This window comes from Aethalodelphis obliquidens, unplaced genomic scaffold (genome assembly GCF_003676395.1).
Source record: "Aethalodelphis obliquidens isolate GAN/ISIS:26980383/991018 unplaced genomic scaffold, ASM367639v1 scaffold33, whole genome shotgun sequence".
NCBI classification, from domain to species: Eukaryota; Metazoa; Chordata; class Mammalia; order Artiodactyla; family Delphinidae; genus Aethalodelphis; species Aethalodelphis obliquidens.
In genome coordinates this window covers 4,702,948-4,724,775 of record NW_020837977.1, presented here as the reverse complement: position 1 = coordinate 4,724,775, position 21,828 = coordinate 4,702,948, and the positions used below count along the sequence as shown (strand labels likewise).

The following is a 21,828-nucleotide window of genomic DNA, read 5'->3' as shown; positions in this document are numbered from 1 at the left end:
TCATTACAGCTGCGTGACTTTGAGCAAATTACATAACCTCTCTGTTGCCTTTTTTCATAGATTTAATAACAGACCCTGCCTCATAGAGCTGTGTGAGCATTACAGAATTTATACATGAAAATGTCTGACACTGTTATGTTAGTAAAGATGTTGCCCATTACTAAGCAAGCATCACCTCTCAGAATAAAATCACCTTACCTATAGAGGAACAAGGATAAAAATTAGAGTGGACTTCTCATCATAAATCACACGTGCAAGAAGAAAATGAAGTGAAATATTTAAAATGTTGAAAAGAAAAAGTCAATTATTGGTTACATAGACATACATTTTTATCAAAAATCCATGGACCTGTACCTTAAAATGATTGCATCTTATTTTATGTAAATGATAGTTCCTCCATACAGTTTTTTGCGGGCCTCTCACTGCCGTGGCCTCCCCCGTTGCAGAGCACAGGGTCCGGACACGCAGGCTCAGCGGCCATGGCTCACGGGCCCAGCCGCTCCGCGGCATGTGGGATCTTCCCGGACCGGGGCACGAACCCCCGTCCCCTGCATCGGAAGGCGGACTCTCGACCACTGCACCACCAGGGAAGCCCCATAAAGTTGTTTAAAGTCTACCATAAGCCGGTTAGCAAGTGAGGGCCTGAGGGATTTAAAAAAAAAAGAGAAGGAAGGTTGGTGGGAGGGCTTAAAGCATAGTCCTTATCCCTCATGACATTAAAGGCTAAAAGAGCTAGTCATGGGGTAGGGAAGAATAAGTAGTGCAGTGTTTTGAGTAGCCTCAGAAAAATATGAACCAGGGAGTTCAGAGGATATGCACTCAGCAGTTCCTGGGAAGGTCAGGGAAGGTCTCTGAAGGATGTGACGTTTGAACTTGTTGCCATTCATACCGTTGTCTCCAGCTACCATCTTTAACCCATGCAGCATGGCGGCCTGAGGAGTCACTGCTTTCCTGAATAGCAAACACACTCTCTTCCACGAGGCCTCCTGTGGACAGGCTTGTGAAATTTCCCTGCTGGATTCAGGCTGAGAAAAGACAACGAGGCTGAGTGCTGCTTTGTATTTTTTACTCTGCCTCATCTAGAGTTTGCCATTTCTTTCGCTTTAAATTTAGACAAAAAATGTCCAGAATAGAGTCAAATTTCAGTTGATACTATTTCACTGTGATTTCGGTTTCTTTTTCAAAAAGAACAACATTATATGCAGAAAATATTCATGTACCAGAAAGACCCAGAGACTTCCCTGGTAGTCCAGAAGTTAAGACTCCATGCTCCCAAAGCAGGGGCCCAGGTTCGGTCCCTGGTCAGGGAATTAGATCCCACGTGCCGCCACTAAGACCCAGCGCAGCCAAATAAATAAATATGTATAAATAAATAAATAAATAAATAGAATCCTGGTGCGTTGCTTTATTTTTTTTTTATTTATTCTTTAATATTTATTTATTTACTTGGTTGCGCTGGGTCTTAGTTGAGACAGGAGGGCTCCTTAGTTGTGGCTCATGGGCTCCTTAGTGGCAGCACGTGGGCTTCTTAGTTGCGGCATGCAGACTCTTAGTTGCGGCATGCATGTGGCATCTAGTTCCCTGACCAGGGATTGAATACAGTCCACCTGCATTGGGAGCGCGGAGTCTTAACCACTGTGCCACCAGGGAAGTCCCTGTGCTGCTTTTTAAAAAAAAAAGAGAGAGAGAGAGAGAGAGAGAGAAAGACCCAGAGGTCATTGTTCACTTTGTTCTAGTTTTGTGTCCAGGCTTGAAATGTGTCCTACGATCGTTGCCTACATTGCTGTTTTCTAAATGTCTGACGTGTGCTATGACTAAAAATTGGAAAATTAAACACAAAGTATTCATCTTTGTTTTGGAAAACAATCTTCCTGGAAGATTGGCTCCCATCTGTCCTCTCTAATCTTTCTTCCTATTCACCTCTCTTTGCTCATCGGAGCCCAATCCTCACAGCTCTTCCAGCCCTAGCAGGATCCACCACTTCTTATGAAAATGTACGGTGCTACCTTCAGAGCATCTCATTACAAGGCCCTTTCCAAGTCCTTGAAGGAGCAGTAGCCTCAGGCCCTACACCATCTGGCTCTGCCCCAAGACTATTTCATGGGACAGGAACATTCCTTAATCTGGGGATAGCTGGGGGGTCTTTTCAGCCACACCCCACAGCAGCTCCCAGGCCTATGGGGGAGGGGTAGTTAGGAATGGGCAAACCCATCCTTTTTCCTCTTCCCTCTAAGTCAACCTACTGCTGAGCACTGTACTCATTAGTTCTGAACAAACCTTAATATCTGAACACAAACTTTAAATGTTAAGCCTAATTAAACTGATAACACTGCTACTTTTCATTTTGTGTGTTAATGAAGACACATACAGGAACTACTAAAATAATGACTCTCATTAGAGGAAGAACAAAATTAGCATTTATAGGTTCTAATTAAATTTTGCCTTCCAAATATGATGCTTTTTTGCGTTTCACTAAAAATAGTGAACTTACAAACTGGAGAAGGAAATACTAAAATGCCCAAATAATTAAAAGGAAATGGATGCAAAAGGGGCACCCTTTTCTGTTTCATGGTTTCTGATGCTTACAGACTATCTAGAGTGCCATGAGCCATGGGAAACCCAGACCCACTAGGGAGATAAAACAAGATAATAAATGTGAACATCCTTTAAAAAAAGGTGAAACATCTCTCTTACATATCAGTTGCTTATTATTATCATTGCTGCTGCCACAATAACACTAGCCCTTGGGGTTGGAGAGAGAGTCTGTATGGACCACAGAACATTAAATGCATAAAACTGAAATGGTTATCACTTTCAGTTCTTCCAGGGTTCGGAATACCAGAAGTTGTTCAAAGCCTTTAAAAATCAAAACCAAAAATACTCCCTTGTGGAATTTAAAAAAAAAAAAAAAAAAAAAGAGCACTTGGAGCCGTGGAATTTCACCTGGACCTTGTATAGCACACTCCGACAAAAATAAGCCTTTATTTTCCTCCAAAACGCTCTGCAAAATGCCTACAACTGCTTAGTTACTCCCAGAGGAAAATGTGTCCTATTTTGGTGGCCCTGCAGCTTTTCTCTCCCTAATTAGACCCTCCATATTGTCTGGCCATCTGCTTCTGGGTTCTGCCCAAGTTGTGGTCATGGAAGGGGTATTTTATGATCTCATCCTTTTAGTGGGAGGATAAATTCTACATTAGTCTGTTCACGGCAAAGGCCTTTGGGGGAGACACATAGGCTCCCCATGGCGCTTTCCGTTTAGCAGCTAAACATTCCCCCTGGCTGCTAAGGTCATGGGGGTTCCTGTCTGACCATCTCACAGCCAGCTAACAGGAAAATGCCATATGCAGAGCGTTCTACGTACTCTCAGCCACCGTCCTTATGTTGTCTCTTTCTACTTGATGTGCTACTTGCCAGAAACCTTTGTATTCTCCCCACGTAGAGCTGCCCTCTCTTACTGGGGCAGGAGAAAGATGGGCTCCAGGCTACACATTTCCAGCTGGCCTCCTGGTCACACTTCCTGGGGTAAGAAGATGGGCTCCAGGCCAGACGTTCATTACCAGCCCCCTGTTTACATTTCCTGAGGCAAGAGAGAAATGGGCTCCAGACTACATATTTATGACGGGACTCCTGTCTGTATTTCGAGATCTGCACTTTGATATGAGAAACAACAACAGGAATAGGGTAGATAACCGGACATGGGACACTTTTACGACAGGGACAGAGAGGGGCTAAACCCTGTTAAAAGATCAAGAGGTCATACATTTCCCATCCTTGGGGCAAGGGAAACATTGCACATGCGCAGAAAGGCTCCTTGGGGGTCAAAAGGAGAGGGCACCACCCCATAATATGTGATGCTAAGGCCGCCCCATAGGCCTCTGGGCTGGAATCCATCTTGGAAAAAGGGTTGCGTACGCATATTGAGGAGGGTCCTAGGGCAGGTCAGGTGTAGAAGAAGAAGCCAGATAACTGTGCAAAGGTAAACAAAGACCCAGAAGAACTGCCCTGTATGAATGACTTCACCATCTCTTTATTGATCTCCACCCTCATTAGGGAGGACGCCCACACCCTTTCTCTCCGGGTGCATCTCTGCCTTGCCTCTGTCTTAACTAAATAAACTGTTTCTCTGTGTGCTCTCCCACTTGTGCTGTGTCTCTAATAATAAACTTTGTACCTGTTTTTACAGTTTTTGCCTCCTTGAGAAATGGATTTTTCACTGGAGGTGAGAGCCAGGGGTTTTGTGGTGGCTAGGATTCCTGGTTTTCATCCAGGCTACCCAGGTTCAGTTCCTGGGCGGGGAATTAAGATCTCGCTTCATGCCACCACTTACTGCTGCCTCTCTGAGATCATTACATTGAGTCATTTTGGCTATTAGATACAACCCTGTTTGGGCAACCACCAGCCTGGACTAACCCTTTGACCCCAGTGTCTCATTTATCCACGTGCAGTCAAACACTCTGGTACATAGTTCATAAGGATAGCCTTCAACTGTGAGTTCCTCTCATCCCTGTACATGCATTTTCCTCCTCCAATCAAGAGGTGAAGTCTACTTGTCTGCCACTGAATCTGGGATGGCCTTGTGGCTTGCTTTGACCGAACGAGCATGGAAGAAGTAACACTGTGCTAGTCTGGGCTTGGGCCTTCAGAGACCTAAAAGCGTTTGCTTTTGCTCTTTCATTTTTATTTATTTATTTTTTTGGTCGCACAGCTTGCGGGATCTTAGTTCCCCGACCAGGGATTGAACCCAGGTCCACAACAGTGTAAGCGCCGAGTCCTAACCACTGGACCACCAGGGAATTCCCATGATTTTGCCCTTTTAAAGCACAGCTGTCATTGAAAGCAGTCCAGTCTCTCCTACTCAAAAGAGGCCACGAAGATAGGCTCTGGAGGAGACGCCGTCCTCTGACTGAGCAGCACGGGGCTCCTCGGTTTCCTGGTTCTTATGGATTTAGTCCCAGCAAGTACCACACCAGTGCTCTGTGTAGAGCAGAGAGAAGAATCTTAGATTTGAAATCAGAAGAAATTCCTGAAGCCAAAAGAGCAAACGCACTAAGCCACATTCATGCATGTTACTTGTATTTGTACAGTAGCTTTCAAACCAGCTTACTGTATCTGTATTTCAAACCAGCTTACTGTATTTGTACAGTAGCTTTCAAATCAGCTTCTTAGATCTCTGGCCCTCATCCCGTCTTGTGCTTGGCTTTTTTGCATATTGGGCTTACAAGCGAGCTAGTGAGAAAGAATTTCATAATTTCTTTTTTTTAATTGAATGAGGGGAATTATACTATGTACTCTATTGTTTAAGCAAAGATTTCATTCCATAGTGACCTTTACTGGGAAGAGTAAATGTATCACCAGGGCTGACAAAAAAAAGTAGCCAGTTCAGTCTGTTTGGTCAAAGAATTGGTTAATTTGGAAAGGCAGTGCTGGTCAAATCTGTTATTTAGAATTAAGGCCCAATTGTACTCTGAATATTTTTATTTTTAAAAAGATTTTGTGAAATATTTCAAACTTATGAAATATAGAAAATAATATAATAAATACCTGCCACTCAATCTTGTCAAATCTTAACATTTGACCATACTTACCTGTTAAAAAGAAAATCACAGGCCTCAAATGATGGCACTTGTGCTAAAGCCCAGGATGCCAAATCCAGGCTTAATACCTGACTTGCAGTTTTGACCTTCCCCGGAAATGTAATCTTCATCAACCAGTCTACAGTTTTCTGGCCCACCCCAGTGACTAATCTGTCCTGTGGGCCCTCTCTAATCTCCCTGAGGAAGAAGAGGCATATCTGCATGATAAAACCCTTGCTTTTCTCTTCCCTCCCAAAAAGAAGGTGCTAACCTTCTCTTAAACAAGGTAATATATCATCCTTTTCCACTTGAAATAATCTCGCTGTGAGGGAGAATAACTGAATGTGCTGTGATAACCTCAGTCATTAAATGGGAGGACCCACAGCACTGCCTTCCTACAGCTGGCTATGCGCTTATTTGTAAAAGTTGATATGCATATTGGGCGTTAATTCTTTAGCAGAAGAGAGGGGAGGGGGACCTTCTGTGGATCCAGGAACCACTACAGAGAAAATGAACTCTGGCTGGTGTCTGCTCCCCTGGGGAGGCCTTCTAGGGAGAAGAGGGAATAGTATAGAGTCAGAGTGCCTGCTTTCAGGTCCTGGGTCCCTAATTTACTAACTAGCTAACTCACTTACCGGTCTTGGGTGAGTTAACAGTCCTCTCTGTGCTGCAGGTTCATCCTCTATAGGATCATAATAGTATCTACTTAATAGAATAGCCGTGAAGATTAAATGAAATAATTCATATAATGCACGCAGAAAAGTTCTTGACATCCATTAAACAAGCAATAAATTTTAAGTGTGGTTGATACGATCATGATCATTATCATAATTAGTTTCCGGCTAAAGGGACTTGGTCTGACCTACAGAGAAAGAGGGCAAAGACAGAAATGGAGGTATCTGGTTTATGTGAATCAACACAGCAAATCTTAAACCATTAAAAAAAATAAATTTATGTATTATTTTTGGCTGTGTTAGGTCTTCGTTGATGCTCACCGGCTTTCTCTAGTTGCGAGGAGCAGGGGCTACTCTTCGTTGCGGTGCGCGGGCTTCTCATGTTGCAGAGCATGGGCTGTAGGCGCGTGGGCTTCAGTAGTTGTGGCACACAGGCTCAGTATTTGTGGCGCACGGACTTAGTTGCTCCGCGGCATGTGGGATCTTCCCGGACCAGGGCTCGAACCCATATCCCCTGCGTTGGCAGGCGGCTTCTTAACCACTGCACCACCAGGGAAGTCCCAACACAGCAAATCTTTTTTTTTTTTTTTTTGTGGTACGCGGGCCCCTCACTGCTGTGGCCTCTCCCGTTGCGGAGCACAGGCTCCGGACGCGCAGGCTCAGCGGTCATGGCTCACGGGGCCAGCCGCTCCGCAGCATGTGGGATCTTCCCCGACCGGGGCACGAACACGCGTCCCCTGCATCGGCAGGCGGACTCTCAACCACTGCGCCACCAGGGAAGCCCACAGAAAGGTTTTTAAAAGAAACTTTTTATTCAGTTATAACCCATATACTGAAAAGTGTTCAATGAATTTTCATAAAGGACCACACTGATGTAACTATCACCCACATAGAGAAATAGAACATAACCAGACCCCCTTCCCCCAACGCCCTCTTGTGCTCAAAGGTAAGTTTGAAAGTTCAAAATAAGTATTCACTTATTGTTGTAAAGCTGAATGCTATAGTCAATTTCAGGCCCTGAATAAAATTCATTCCCATAATAATATACTCTTCCTAGAGCGATAATTCGGAAAATTTGGTCCCCAGACAAGCAGCCTCAGTATCACTGACCTGAGAACTTATCACTTGCAAATTCAAGGATCCCAGTCCAGATCTACAGAACAAAAACTCTGGGGGTGGAGGCCGGCAATTCGTGTTTTTAGCAAGCCTAGGGGCTTATTCTGATGCCCCTTAAGGTTGGAGAAGCACGGATCTAAGTCTGTTGAAAGAGTTTTGGTTCGTGATCGCACAGTAACTGTTAAGTGAATACCAGGATCTAAAGTGTTACGCTCGAAAAATAGTGACAAGTTTTAATCACCTATCTCATTTTTGAAGCACACTGAAGGTAAAATGTTTTTCCATTTTAACTAACCGTGTTGTTGTTCTAGTCAGTGTTGCATTTTAGCACGAGAATAAAGCAGTCCCCCGCTCCCTGACCTCCTATTCTCTCTCCGCATCCAGCCAGAACTTGTCTAGTTTACCAACAAAACTGCACCCCTGGGTGGCGGGGAATTCAACATCCAGAGGCGGGAGCAGATTTCGGCCAATCAGAAGCCAGGTTCGAGCCGCTCGCCCATCCCGGTGGTGTGTGATTGGTGGTTTCCCACGGGCGGAAGAGACCCTCCGAGGCTCCGCCCCGCGCGGCGCGAGCCAATCGTCGCTCCGCGCAGGAAAAGACAGAAGCGGTGCGAGAGATGTAATATGGCGGAGAGCACCGCCTCAGCGGCTCCGAGCCCGCGAGGGCTTGCGGATGGGGAGGATGCAGGTCCCCTGGAGGAGCGGATGGCGGAAACGGCGAGAGATGATCAGGGGCAGTTTGAGTGCCAGGAACCGCTCGAGTGCCAGATGCACTTGGGGGCCCCTGAGGAGGAGGAGGACGCGGGCCTGGTGGCTGAGGCCGAGGCGGTAGCTGCCGGCTGGATGCTCGATTTCCTCTGCCTGTCTCTTTGCCGGGCCTTCCGTGACGGCCGGTCGGACGACTTCCACCGCACCCGCGACAGCGCCGAGGGTGAGTGCGGGGCGCGCCCGGGCCGGGGGCGGGGACCGCGGCGGGCTGCCGAGGCCAGGTTTGCGGCGCTGTCCCCCAGGGGGTCGGGGATCGGGCTGCTGCGGCGCCCGAGCGGAGGGCCCCCAGCTCAGAGTTGATCGTTGGTTCCAATCCCGCATCCGCCTCCTCTCAGCTCCTCAGTTTTGCTCAGATTCATTAGAGTTGAAAGAGGGTTAAGTGGGTTAAAATGAACAAAACTGCACTGAATCCAGTGTCCAGTTCCCTTTGTCGCCTGTGGCGCTTGTGTTTCTTGCTTTTTTCGGCAGAGATACTCCTGTAAAGGCATTTATTTAACAAGTCACTGTGACCTAGGCATTAGTGTTTTCTGTTACTTCGGGAGCTATCTAAACCTGGTTTAGCCCGCTGGCTCCGTATAGGCTTCAGAATAAAAGTAACTGACAATGAAATCTACCGCCTACACAAGACAGCCTGTAAGCGATGGACAGAGACCTTGACGCCTAGAGAAGGCTAGCTGGCTTTTTGAATGATAACCGAAAGATGCTCTGGTATTTATATGAGTTGGCCGTCAACTTATTGCAGCCGAACGCAACCCCAAGATACTATTTAGTAGGAAATCAAATACCTCAGAAAACCGTATTGGTACATTTCAGCTTCACGGTTATCCCGTGAGTTAGGCAAGTAATCTCAGTTTATAGAGGAGTGTACTAGTTAAAACAACCTAAAGCATTGATAGGTTAAAGGGTTGTTCCAGACGCATGTCTTATCTTCCAATTCAAGAAACTTTCCTCCGTGTCACAGATAACACTAGAGCCATGGTTAATTAACACTAATTAGGAAGTTAAATCCTGGAATGAAGCCAGTTCATTTAATAATTCGAATTATTATAAAGGCCTCTTTGGGGAGGAGGCTAAAATTATCTATGTGTTAATGAATTTGAATTGGAAATATCAGTATGAGCTCCTGTTTATAACATATAGAAATATCAATGCATATTATACATATATAGACACAGGTTAGGATATACTCATATATTTCCTTGTTCTGTCAGATGAAAGGGTGTAGAAGCAATGTAACCCTAGCAGCAAGGGGTACACTTAGCACTCAAGTCTTGGTTTCCAATACCATTCTCCAGAGAAATGGCCTGATTCTGGGACTGGGACAGGAAATATACAAGTTGAGCCTGGAGCATCTTGTAACAGAAAGTAAGAAAGTGCTAAAAACAAAGCAAAACAAAACCCCCAAAGAAACAAAAAAAAAAAATCCCACAATTATGGGAGTAGTACAAAAGGACACGGGAGCCAACCGCAAGGGCTCCCAATGGCCAAAGCTGAAATAACTCGAGCAAGAAAATACAGTTGACCCTTAAACAACACAGGTGTGAACTGCACCTGTCCACTTACAAGCCAATTTTTTTCTCAGTAGTAAATAAGACAGTGCTACGCAATCTGTGGTTGGTTAAACTGGGAATACAGAGAGCTGACACTGGGATTTTCAACTGCTCAGAGGGTCAGCACCCCCTAACCCTGGCATTGTTCAAAGGTCAACTGTAGTGTTGGATTATAACCCAACATACAAAATAAATATCCATAAAGTTCATACTGATGTAAATAAATGGTGGAATAAATATACAAATGGAAGAAGAGACAAATCTCTGACGCAGAAGAATTCCAGGTAATTCGTGTAGCTACTCTGTCCTCAAGGAGGTGGAGCGTAACTCCCCACTCCTTAAGTGTGGGCTGCGAAGAGCACAGGATACAAAGGGGGAGAAAGTAGAGAAAGCTGACGGACACTGGCCCACCTAGGTGTAATCAAGGTCAGCATCAGCAGTGATAGCTAGTAGCATGTACGCTTGATACAGTGTGATGAAAATGGAACTTTACCTCTGTGACCCTCCTCCCCAAACCCCATAACTCTAGTCTAATCATGAGAAGAATATCAGACAAATCCCAATAGAGAGGTACATTGTACAAAATACCTCAAAATTGTCAAGGTCATCAAAACCAGGGAACGTCTGAGAAACTGTTATAGCCAAGAGATGCCCAAAGAGACATGATGACTAAATGTTATGTGGTGCCCTGGTTGGGATCTTGCAGCAGAAAAAGGACATTAAGTAAACACTAAGGAAATCTGAATAAAGCATGGACTTTAGTTACTAATGTATCACTATTGGTTAATTAATGTAACATGGAATACTAATTAATGCAAGATGCTAATAACAGGGTAAACTGGGTGGAGGGTATATGGGACCTCTTTACTATCTTTCTTCACTACATTATGTATATTTAAAACCATTGTAAAAAATAAAGTTTATTTAAAAAAAAAAGGACCTTGTAAGGTTCTAGCCCAAGACCCAAGGAATAATCTAGGTCATCTCCATTATTTGAAGGTTAAAGGCACAGAAACCCAGAAAGAGTAAACTTTTTCAGGTTGTATTGCTAAAACAGATATGCAAACTGTGAACATAATATTGTCTCGGTATTCCATTTTTGACTAAAATGACTCCCTTTTATCTCTTATAGAATTTCATTTACTACGCTTTTCAAGATTGTAAACATATACAACTCTGATGCTTCCTAGAAAATTCTTAGTTCTTTCATTCCAACTCAGAATTATTCTCCCACCTCACTTATCTCAGATAATGCCTTTTCCAGACTGATATTCCTAACCTATCTCCACCGTGGGAAGCAGTGTAGAATTGTAATTAAGAGCATGGGCTCCATAGTAAATTGTCTGAGTTTGATTCCGGGCTCTGCTGGTTTATAGCCATAAGACTTGAAGCAACGACTTGGTACCACCAGTTCCCGTGGTACTACAATTTCCTCATCTGTAAAATGGTAGTAATAACGGCATCTACCTCAAAGGGCTGTTGAGAGAAGCAGATGAACTGATATGTATAAAGCAAGGTTTCCCAGCCTCAGCCTGTTGACATTTTGCACCACATGATTCTTTATTCTGTGTATGCTTGAGGGTAGAGGGGGAATGAGGTGGAGGTTCTCCCGTGCATTGTAGGATCCTTGACCTCAGCCACTAGGTGCCAGTAGCACCCCTCCCACTCGTGACAATCAAAAATAGCTCCAGGGGCTTCTCTGGTGGCACAGTGGTTGGGAGTCCGCCTGCCGATGCAGGGGACACGGGTTCGTGCCCCGGTCCGGGAAGATCCCACATGCCGCGGAGCGGCTGGGCCCGTGAGCCATGGCTGCTGAGCCTGCGCGTCCGGAGCCTGTGCTCTGCAACGGGAGAGGCCACAACGGTGAGAGGCCTGCGTACCGCCAAAAAAAGAAAAACGTCTCCAGACATTGCCAAATGCCTCCTAGGGGACAAAATCACCCCTAGTTGAGAACCACTGCTCAGTGCTTAGAGTAGTGCCTGGTATTATAGTTAAGTGCTTAAATATAGTTGTTACTGTTGCTGGTCATTAGATCCTCCCTAATGTAGTGTTTGGTTACAGGTGTGGAAAAAGCAGATAGCCAGGTTCAACCAGGGTAGGTTTTCATTGTTTTTGTTTTGTTTTATGCCTAACAGGTACAAAGAGCAGAAGGGCAGTGGTGTGTAGGGTATCTGTAGTTATTGCGTACGTAGACTAAATATGGAGGGAAGTGAAGACAGAAAGGATATGACTTTCTTCCCTAAAATAGATTAGGTCTTCCTTCTGTTTTGCTCCTATACCATACTTACCCTTTATGACACATTAAAATTTTAATTAATCTCTTGCATAATTTTTTGTTTAATTCCTGCCTTCTCAGACTAAAACCTTCTGAGGAGCAGGGACTGGCTATCTTATTATTCAGACATCAGTCCCTACCACTGGCCAGCAGTAGATGTTCAGCCCATGTTGAATAAGTTGTGTTTAAATTTTATATAAATTTTGTGCTCTTTTTGAATCCTATTTAATTATATTATGACTATATTTGGTCCAGATAATCTCTGGTGTAGCATAAGGTTATGGCATATTAAAATTGAGGAAATAAATACAAATAAATGTATTTATTTGTTTCATCTGCTTAGCAGCTGCAGGACTGTTTTTTGGTTTGCTGGTTCATTTAATCTTTGTCTTTTATTGCTACATGGTAAATTCAGTGAAAACCAGGATTATGGTTTACTCAGTGTTGTATATACTTACTACCTAGCATAACATCTGGGTGGGTGTTCAAATATTGGGGAGATTAACATTAATAAATGTTTTTAAAATAAAGCTTCGTAAACTGAACAGACTCTTGCTTAACTGAAACCTTGACAGAAATAATATATTTCCTATAATATTAGGCATTTTAAGGTATAAAGGAAGATTCCAGGTAATGATTTGACACATTTTACAGTTTGGATCTAAATCTCCCTTTTCATTTAGTTTAGACTGCTCCTGTGAAAGTACGTAGTTTTCAAGATTTATTATTCTACCTGTGAAACATCAGTTTTATTTTGAAGGCAGAGTCTTCATTGTTATTCTTTTTTGTTCTGATTTCCTAAAAATTGTCTATAAATAAAGCATACACTCGAAATTTATGGTAATCTTTGGGTGATATTTGTAACTTATTTCTCCGCAAACCACGCAGAGGCACTGATGGGTCAAGTTTGGAGTTTTGTTTTAATGTTTTAATAAGATTCACTTTCTTCACTTTCAGCTATTATTCATGGATTGTCCAGTCTAACAGCTTATCAACTGAGAACTATATACATATGTCAATTTTTGACAAGAATTGCAGCTGGAAAAACCCTTGGTAAATATGTTTTTATCTTATATTGGACATATTTCAATCTATGTCTAAAGGGGAGACAATGAGAAGAAACAGATGGGAGTAGTCCTTTGTTTTTGAGAGTTTGCTCACGTGTATTTGGCATGTACATCTATACACAGACATATTTAAAGCTAGTAAAGGAAATATAATCCCTATCTTCTTAGAGTGATGGTTCTCAAATTTTAGCTTGCTTCCGAATTATTAGAGAACTTGTTAAGGAACAGAATGGTGAGTCCCCTTCTCCATCGTGAGTTTCTGATTCAGTAGGGTGAGTGAGGGGCCCTGGAGTTTACATTTCTATTAAGTTCCCAGGTGATTCTGATGTTGCTTTTGGGGGACCATGCTCCGTGTACTCTGTCTTTTTTTTTTTGTGGTACGCGGGCCTCTCACTGTTGTGGCCTCTCCAGTTGCGGAGCACAGGCTCCGGACGTGCAGGCTCAGCGGGCATGGCTCACGCGCCCAGCCACTCCGCGGCATGTGGGATCCTCCTGGACCGGGGCACGAACCCGTGTCCCCTGCATTGGCAGGTGGACTCTCAACCACTGCACCACCAGGGAAGCCCGTGTGTACTCTGTCTTAAAGACGTCACTAAATGGAGCTATGGTAACTTTGTGGTGACTCCTGTTACTATCATGCATACTCTTTTTCTAACTGGCAACAATGATATTTGAACCCTCTTATTTGAGCTTGATTTTAGCACTTAATAAGGGAATATGATTTTATAGCTATAATTCTCTCTCTCCCTTGTCCTCATAGTTTATTTATTTTTATTTTTTAAAGCATGGATCATTCTTTTTTTTTTTTTTTTTATTTTATTTTTTTTTTTATTTATGTCTGTGTTGGGTCTTCATTTCTGTGCGTGGGCTTTCTCTAGTTGCGGCAAGTGGGGGCCACTCTTCATCACGGTACGCGGGCCTCTCACTATCGTGGCCTCTCTTGTTGTGGAGCACAGGCTCCAGACGCACAGGCTCGGTAATTGTGGCTCACGGGCCTAGTTGCTCCGCGGCATGTGGGATCTTCCCAGACGGGGGCTCGAACCCGTGTCCCCTGCATTGGCAGGCAGATTCTCAACCACTGCGCCACCAGGGAAGCCCCTCATAGTTTATTTTAGGTTGTAATGGCCAGGCCGGTTTCAGTTTATCAGTAATGGCTAATATTTACAGCATGGTTTTTTAAGGACCTTTTTTTTTTTTTTTTTACATCTTTATTGGAGTATAATTGCTTTACAATGGTGTGTTAGTTTCTGCTTTATAACAAAGTGAATCAGTTGTACATATACCTATGTTCCCATATCTCTTCCCTCTTGCGTCTCCCTCCCTCCCACCCTCCCTATCCCACCCCTCTAGGTGGTCACAAAGCACCGAGCTGATCTCCCTGTGCTATACGGCTACTTCCCAATAGCTAGCTGTTTTACATTTGGTAGTGTATATATGTCCATGCCACTCTCTCACTCTGTCACAGCTTACCCTTCCCCCTCCACATATCCTCAAGTCCATTCTCTAGTAGGTCTGTGTCTTTATTCCTGTCTTACCCCTAGGTTCTTCATGACATTTTTTTTTCTTAAATTCCATATATATGTGTTAGCATATGGTATTTGTCTTTCTCTTTCTGACTTACTTCACTCTGTATGACAGACTCTAGGTCCATCCACCTCATTACAAATAGCTCAATTTCGTTTCTTTTTATGGCTGAGTAATATTCCACTGTATATATGTGCTACATCTTCTTTATCCATTCATCCGATGATGGACACTTAGGTTGTTTCCATCTCCTGGCTATTGTAAATAGAGCTGCAATGAACATTTTGGTACATGACTCTTTTTGAATTATGGTTTTCTCAGGGTATATGCCCAGTAGTGGGATTGCCGGCTCATATGGTAGTTCTATTTGTAGTTTTTAAGGAACCTCCATACTGTTCTCCATAGTGGCTGTATCAATTCACATTCCCACCAGCAGTGCAAGAGTGTTCCCTTTTCTCCACACCCTCTCCAGCATTTATTGTTTCTAGATTTTTTGCTGATGGCCATTCTAACTAGTGTGAGATGATATCTCATTGTAGTTTGGATTTGCATTTCTCTAATGATTAATGATGTTGAGCATTCTTTCATGTGTTTGTTGGCAGTCTGTATATCTTCTTTGGAGAAATGTCTGTTTAGGTCTTCTGCCCATTTTTGGATTGGGTTGTTTGTTTTTTTGTTATTGAGCTGCATGAGTTGCTTATAAATTTTGGAGATTAATCGTTTGTCAGTTGTTTCATTTGCAAATATTTTCTCCCATTCTTAGGGTTGTCTTTTGGTCTTGTTTATGGTTTCCTTTGCTGTGTAAAAGCTTTGAAGTTTCATTAGGTCCCATTTGTTTATTTTTGTTTTTATTTCCATTTCTCTAGGAGGTGGGTCAAAAAGGATCTTGCTGTGATTTATGTCAGAGAGTGTTCTGCCTATGTTTTCCTCTAAGAGTTTGATAGTTTCTGACCTTACATTTAGGTCTTTAATCCATTTTGAGCTTATTTTTGTGTATGGTGTTAGGGAGTGATCTAATCTCATACTTTTACATGTACCTGTCCAGTTTTCCCAGCACCACTTATTGAAGAGGCTGTCCTTTCTCCACTGTACATTCCTGCCTCCTTTATCAAAGATAAGGTGACCATATGTGTGTGGGTTTATCTCTGGTCTTTCTATCCTGTTCCATTGATCTGTCTTTCTATTTTTGTGCCAGTACAATACTGTCTTGATTACTGTAGCTTTGTAGTATAGTCTGAAGTCAGGGAGCCTGATTCCTCCAGCTCCGTTTTTCGTTCTCAAGATTGCTTTGGCTATTCGGGGTCTTTTGTGTTTCCATACAAATTGTGAAATTTTTTGTTCTAGTTCTGTGAAAAATGCCAGTGGTAGTTTGATAGGGATTGCATTGAATCTGTAGATTGCTTTGGGTAGTAGAGTCATTTTCACAATATTGATTCTTCCAATCCAAGAACATGGTATATCTCTCCATCTATTTGTATCATCTTTAATTTCTTTCATAGGTGTCTTATAATTTTCTGCATACAGGTCTTTTGTCTCCTTAGGTAGGTTTATTCCTAGATATTTTATTCTTTTTGCTGCAGTGGTAAATGGGAGTGTTTTCTTGATTTCACTTTCAGATTTTTCATCATTAGTGTATAGGAATGCCAGAGATTTCTGTGCATTAATTTTGTATCCTGCTACTTTACCAAATTCATTGATTAGCTCTAGTAGTTTTCTGGTAGCACCTTTAGGATTCTCTATGTATAGTATCATGTCATCTGCAAACAGTGACAGCTTTACTTCTTCTTTTCCAATTTGGATTCCTTTTATTTCCTTTTCTTCTCTGATTGCTGTGGCTAAAACTTCCAAAACTATGTTGAATAAGAGTGGTGAGAGTGGGCAACCTTGTCTTGTTCCTGATCTTAGTGGAAATGCTTTCAGTTTTTCACCATTGAGGACGATGTTGGCTGTGGGTTTGTCATATATGGTCTTTATTATGTTGAGGAAAGTTCCCTCTATGCCTGCTTTCTGCAGGGTTTTTATCATAAATGGTGTTGAATTTTGTCTAAAGCTTTCTCTGCATCTGTTGAGATGATCGTATGGTTTTTCTCCTTCAATTTGTTAATATGGTGTATCATGTTGATTGATTTGCGTATATTGAAGAATCCTTGCATTCCTGGAATAAACCCCACTTGATCATGGTGTGTGATGATCCTTTTAATGTGCTGTTGGATTCTGTTTGCTAGTATTTTGTTGAGGATTTTTGCATCTATGTTCATCAGTGATATTGGCCTGTAGTTTTCTTTCTTTGTGATGTCCTTGTCTGGTTTTGGTATCAGGGTGATGGTGGCCTCGTAGAATGAGTTTGGGAGTGTTCCTCCCCCTGCTATATTTTGGAAGTGTTTGAGAAGGATAGGTGTTAGCTCTTCTCTAAATGTTTGATAGAATTCGCCTGTGAAGCCATCTGGTCTTGGGCTTTTGTTTGTTGGAAGATTTTTAATCACAGTTTCAATTTCAGTGCTTGTGATTGGTCTGTTCATATTTTCTATTTCTTCCTGATTCAGTATTGGCAGGTTGTGCATTTCTAAGAATTTGTCCATTTCTTCCAGGTTGTAAAGGACCTTTTGATGCAAATAATTCCATATTTATATTGGGTTTTACAATTTACAAAATGCTTTCCTGGCAGTCTCCAGTGGTGGGCCGTAATCGCACGGAACTGTTCACTTATAAACAGACTGGGTGGCAGGAAATCCCACCCTATTAGGACCGCTCTGGGAGCCCACACTCATCCAGCTCTGGCTCATGTGGTGTGCTGTGTTGTGGGGGTGAGTTGGACCCGGACAGTCAGTGGATTAGGGCTAGAGACAAAGCAGACGTGCGGAAGACGGTAGGTAGGTAGGCTGGCTGGGCTGGTGGCAGAGGAAGAAAACGGGCCGATGTAGACCATAAGCTAACATGGTTCACAGAGCCGTCTGGTAAATTAAATGTGACAGAATGTTCTAGAAGTGCCTGGCTGGGCTTCACGTATAGCAGTTGTTCATTATATTCTTATTTTCCCTTCCAACAACTTTTTCTCTTAAAACAAGGGTACAAAAAAAATCCCTGTTTTGTGTGTGACCCCATGGTTTAATCTTGAAATTCACCAGGGTGCATCTTAGATATAATAGGCTGGGGTCAGTGATCAAGAATCACTATATTTCAAGAGAGGCAGCATTTAAAACTTAGTTTTAGTTTATGTATTGGATTTTCAACTACCCTTGACCCTGAATTTCAAATGGAGATGTTTGTGTGTAATTTGCTAAGTAGTTACCAGCCACTGTGAGTCTTTGATAAGAATAAGCTGATAAATTCTGTTTTAAGAAAGTTTAACAGTAGTACAAATATTATCTCATTAAATATTCACATAGTATTTATTTACAGCATTTTTTTGTTTGTTTTGTTTTGTTTGCGGTATGCGGGCCTCTCACTGTTGTGGCCTCTCCCGTTGCGGAGCACAGGCTCCCGACGACGCGCAGGCTCAGTGGCGATGGCTCACGGGCCCAGCCGCTCTGCGGCACGTGGGATCTTCCCGGACTGGGGCACGAACCCGTGTCCCCTGCATCAGCAGGCGGACTCTCAACCACTGCGCCACCAGGGAAGCCCATATTTACAGCATTTTATAGGTGAGAAAACTGAGGCTTAGAAAGGCAAAATAACTTTTTCAACACCACACAGGTAGTACATGATAGAGTCTGGAATAAACTCCAAAGTTTTAAAAACCACTGTACAGCATCGCAACAGATGGTATATGGTGATGAGAAAGAGGAAGGAGTAAAACGGTGACTCCTTACGTTTTTTTTTAATAAATTTATTTATTTATTTTGGCTGCGTTGGGTCTTCGTTGCCGTGCGTGGGCTTTCTCTAGTTGCGGCAAGCGGGGGCTACTCTTCGTTGTGGTGTGTAGGCTTCTCATTGCGGGGCTCGGGCTCTAGGCGCATGGGCTTCAGTAGTGTGGCACGCAGGCTCAGTAGTTGTGGCGCGTGGGCTCAGTAGTTGTGGCTTGCAGGCTCTAGAGCACAGGCTCAGTAGTTGTGGTGCACAGGCTTAGTTGCTCCACGGCATGTGGGATCTTCCCAGACCAGGGCTCGAACCCGTGTCCCCTGTGTTGGCAGGCGGATTCTTAACCACTGCGCCACCAGGGAAGTCACTCCTTAGGTTTTTAAGCTTTGGTGATTGGAATAATGTTGGTAGAGAGATAAGTTCTTGATTGATCCTGTTTCAAATATCTACAAAATATATAACAAGGATTTAAAGTAGTATATGCGAAAATCAAATTTCACAATAAACTAATTTCGTGCTCTATCTCAATGAAGTTTGTTATACTGCAGTTAGACTTACAAACCATTTAAGAATTCTGTTATTGTGACACCTTATAAAATATAATTTATTTCAGGTTTTAAAATCAGTATTTTAGTAGAGAAAATCTTCGTATATAGCCTTTTCTGTTTTTTATTTTTTTTTAAGTTGATTTTAATGAGGAAATTAACTTGAAAAATCTTCCCTAAACTGGCATAGTATACACTCAGTCAATGTTTGAAGAAATGAGTTTATAAAAAAATTAACAAAGTAAAGTTCTTCATGGCTTTCTAAGTTACTTATTTTTATTTTGGTTTTAAAAGATGCACAGTTTGAAAGTGATGAACAAATTACACCCTTGGAATCAGCCCTGATGATTTGGGCGTCAATTGAAAAGGAACATGACAAGCTTCATGAAGAAATACAGAATTTAATTAAAATTCAGGTATGAGTGTTACTTTGTGTTTATTATTTTGCTAGAAAATGAAAACAACATCTAAAGAAACTAAGAGCCACCTAATAGAAGTTGGATGGTAAACCTGTAGTAAAATGTAATATAATCATTCTCTTTAGAAATTTGACCTATGATTTATTATCTTGACATGAGGACTAAGAGTTGGGACTTAATGTTTTCTACCTAAGTGCATATTGCCCCCACGTTGGAAAATATGCCAAATCTATTTAAAGATTACTAAACAACTTTCAAAAACCAGTGGTTTATGCTCTCCCATTTAAAGATTACCTTTTATTTTTATTTTTTTTAAATATTTTTTTTGCCCACACCACATGGCATGCGGGATCTTAGTTCCCTGACCAGGGATTGAACCCACTCCCCCTGCAGTGGACACACAGAGTCTTAACCACTGGACCACTAGAGAAGTCCCTAAAGATTATCAAATAATAAGAAATGAATGGGTTTTTGCGATTAAGAGAATGTAAAATTTTAACTATGTAGAGAAAATTTTAGTAGGAGTAGCCTATTAAAGAGTGAAAAACCAAAGAAAGTCATTCAAAGATATATGGCAGGGAAAATGTTTTGTTTACAGGCAAAGTATGTACTCAGGAATTTCATAGTTAAATAAACTTTTTCTAGTTTTTAAAAAAATTTTCATGGTTGGGTAGGAGAAAATCCAGGTGGTTTCCCACCTTCTCAGGAATTAATTATTGACGGTGTGGTGACTGTCAATTAGAATTAAGACCTGAAGAGAATCGGCAGAAAAATGACTGCTGCTTTTAAGAATTTCAACCCAGGGCAAAGGGATTTGTCATGTTGTCCCAATCTTTTGGAGTTCTAGGGGAAGCAGGCCTTTGCTAAATATACCAGTAAAGTTGAACGGGTTACATAAAATACATAGCAAACGTGTAATAATATACTGTTTACTGTTTGCCAGATACTGTTCTAAGCACTTGTATATATAACTCTTTAATCCTCACAACTGCCCTGTGAAATAGGTACTATTATTTTCACCATTTTACATTGGTGTAAAGAAACGGAGGCGCCAAGAGGTTAAATAGCTTTCCCAAGTTTACAAACCTACCCAGATGGTAATGGTGGTCCTATATCTTACCACATATGGTATCAAAAAAGGCCAGTTTATAAAATGATTATTCAAAAGCATCTGGCTTCCTGAGTTTCTATTAGAGATTTTCCTGGGGTCCTAAGTAGCAACTTTTATATATCCTAATCATCACAAACACCATCCATCTACCCCTTCTCTCTCTTCCCTTTTGCTCAAAATGACTATTTCGGTGGGTCCTCAATATATAAAATGTAGCTCCTGATTTATTTATTAATTCCTGCCTTTAATATCATTTATCAAATCAAAATTATTAAGCTACATAAGAATATTTTAAATGAAGTAGTTTAGACTTACCTGAGTTATTTCAATATTAAACAACAATTAGATATTTTAAAAAGCAATCTAAGGTTTGTATTTGTCATCCTGTCTTTTAGGCTATAGCTGTTTGCATGGAAAATGGAAATTTTAAGGAAGCAGAAGAAGTCTTTGAAAGAATATTTGGTGACCCAAATTCTTACACGGTAATTATTTACATTAGAATCAGAAGTTTGGAGCCGTTTATATGGAATAAGGAAAATTGAAAGAACATTGGAGGAGAAAAGAAACGTTTTCTCTTTTAAACAGTAGAGTCCAACAGAAATATAATGCCAGTCCCGTATGTGATTTTAAATTTTCTAGTAGCCTGGCTTCCCTGGTGGCACAGTGGTTGAGAGTCCTCCTGCCGATGCAGGGGACACGGGTTCGTGCCCCGTTCCGGGAAGATCCCACATGCTGCGGAGCAGCTGGGTCCGTGAGCCATGGCTGCTGAGCCTGTGCGTCCGGAGCCTGTGCTCCACAACGGGAGAGGCCACAGCAGTGAGAGGCCCGCGTACCGCAAAAAAAAAAAAAAAAAATTTCTAGTAGCCACATTAAAAAAGTAAAAAGAAACAAATAAAACTAATTTTAGTAACACTTTATTTAACCCAGTATATCCAAAAACATTATTCTTTTTAACAATCAATGTAAAAAGTATTGGTGAGATATTTTGCACTCCCTTTTTTGTACAGTCAGCCCTCTATATCCTGGGTTCCATATCTGGGGATTCAACCAACTGCAGATTGAAAATATTTAGGGGGAAAAAATTCCAGAAAGTTTCAAAAAGCAAAACTTGAATTTGTCACACACTGGCAACTATTTACATAGCACTTACATTGTATTAGGTATTATAAGTTATCTAGATACGATTTAAAGTATATGTGAGGAAATGTGTAGGTTATATGCAAATACTACACCATTTTATATAAGGGACTTGAGCATCCTTGGATTTTGGTACCCGAGGGGAGTCCTGGAGCCAATCCCATGTGGATACCGAGGTACAACTGTAGTAAGTCTTTGAAATCTAGGGTGTATTTTATACTTAAGGCTAAATTCAGGCTTACGCCTTGCAAGGGCTGAGTAGCCTTGTGTG

General features: G+C 42.0%; 1 protein-coding gene across 5 annotated transcripts in view; it reads left to right on the top strand.

The window, feature by feature from the left end:
• The first annotated feature begins 7,961 nt into the window (after positions 1-7,961).
• Positions 7,962-21,828, top strand: part of TERF1 (telomeric repeat binding factor 1) — a 38,468-nt gene continuing 24,601 nt past the window's right edge. For 4 of the 5 annotated variants that reach the window (XM_027127917.1, XM_027127916.1, XM_027127920.1 and 1 more), the window contains exons 1-4: positions 7,962-8,294; positions 12,914-13,009; positions 19,185-19,306; positions 20,816-20,902. In XM_027127917.1, the coding sequence (XP_026983718.1) occupies positions 7,988-8,294; positions 12,914-13,009; positions 19,185-19,306; positions 20,816-20,902 (612 nt within the window). In that variant the 5' untranslated portion in view covers positions 7,962-7,987. The remainder of the gene's footprint in view (positions 8,295-12,913; positions 13,010-19,184; positions 19,307-20,815; positions 20,903-21,828) is intronic. The other variant, XM_027127918.1, reaches the window with a different exon arrangement.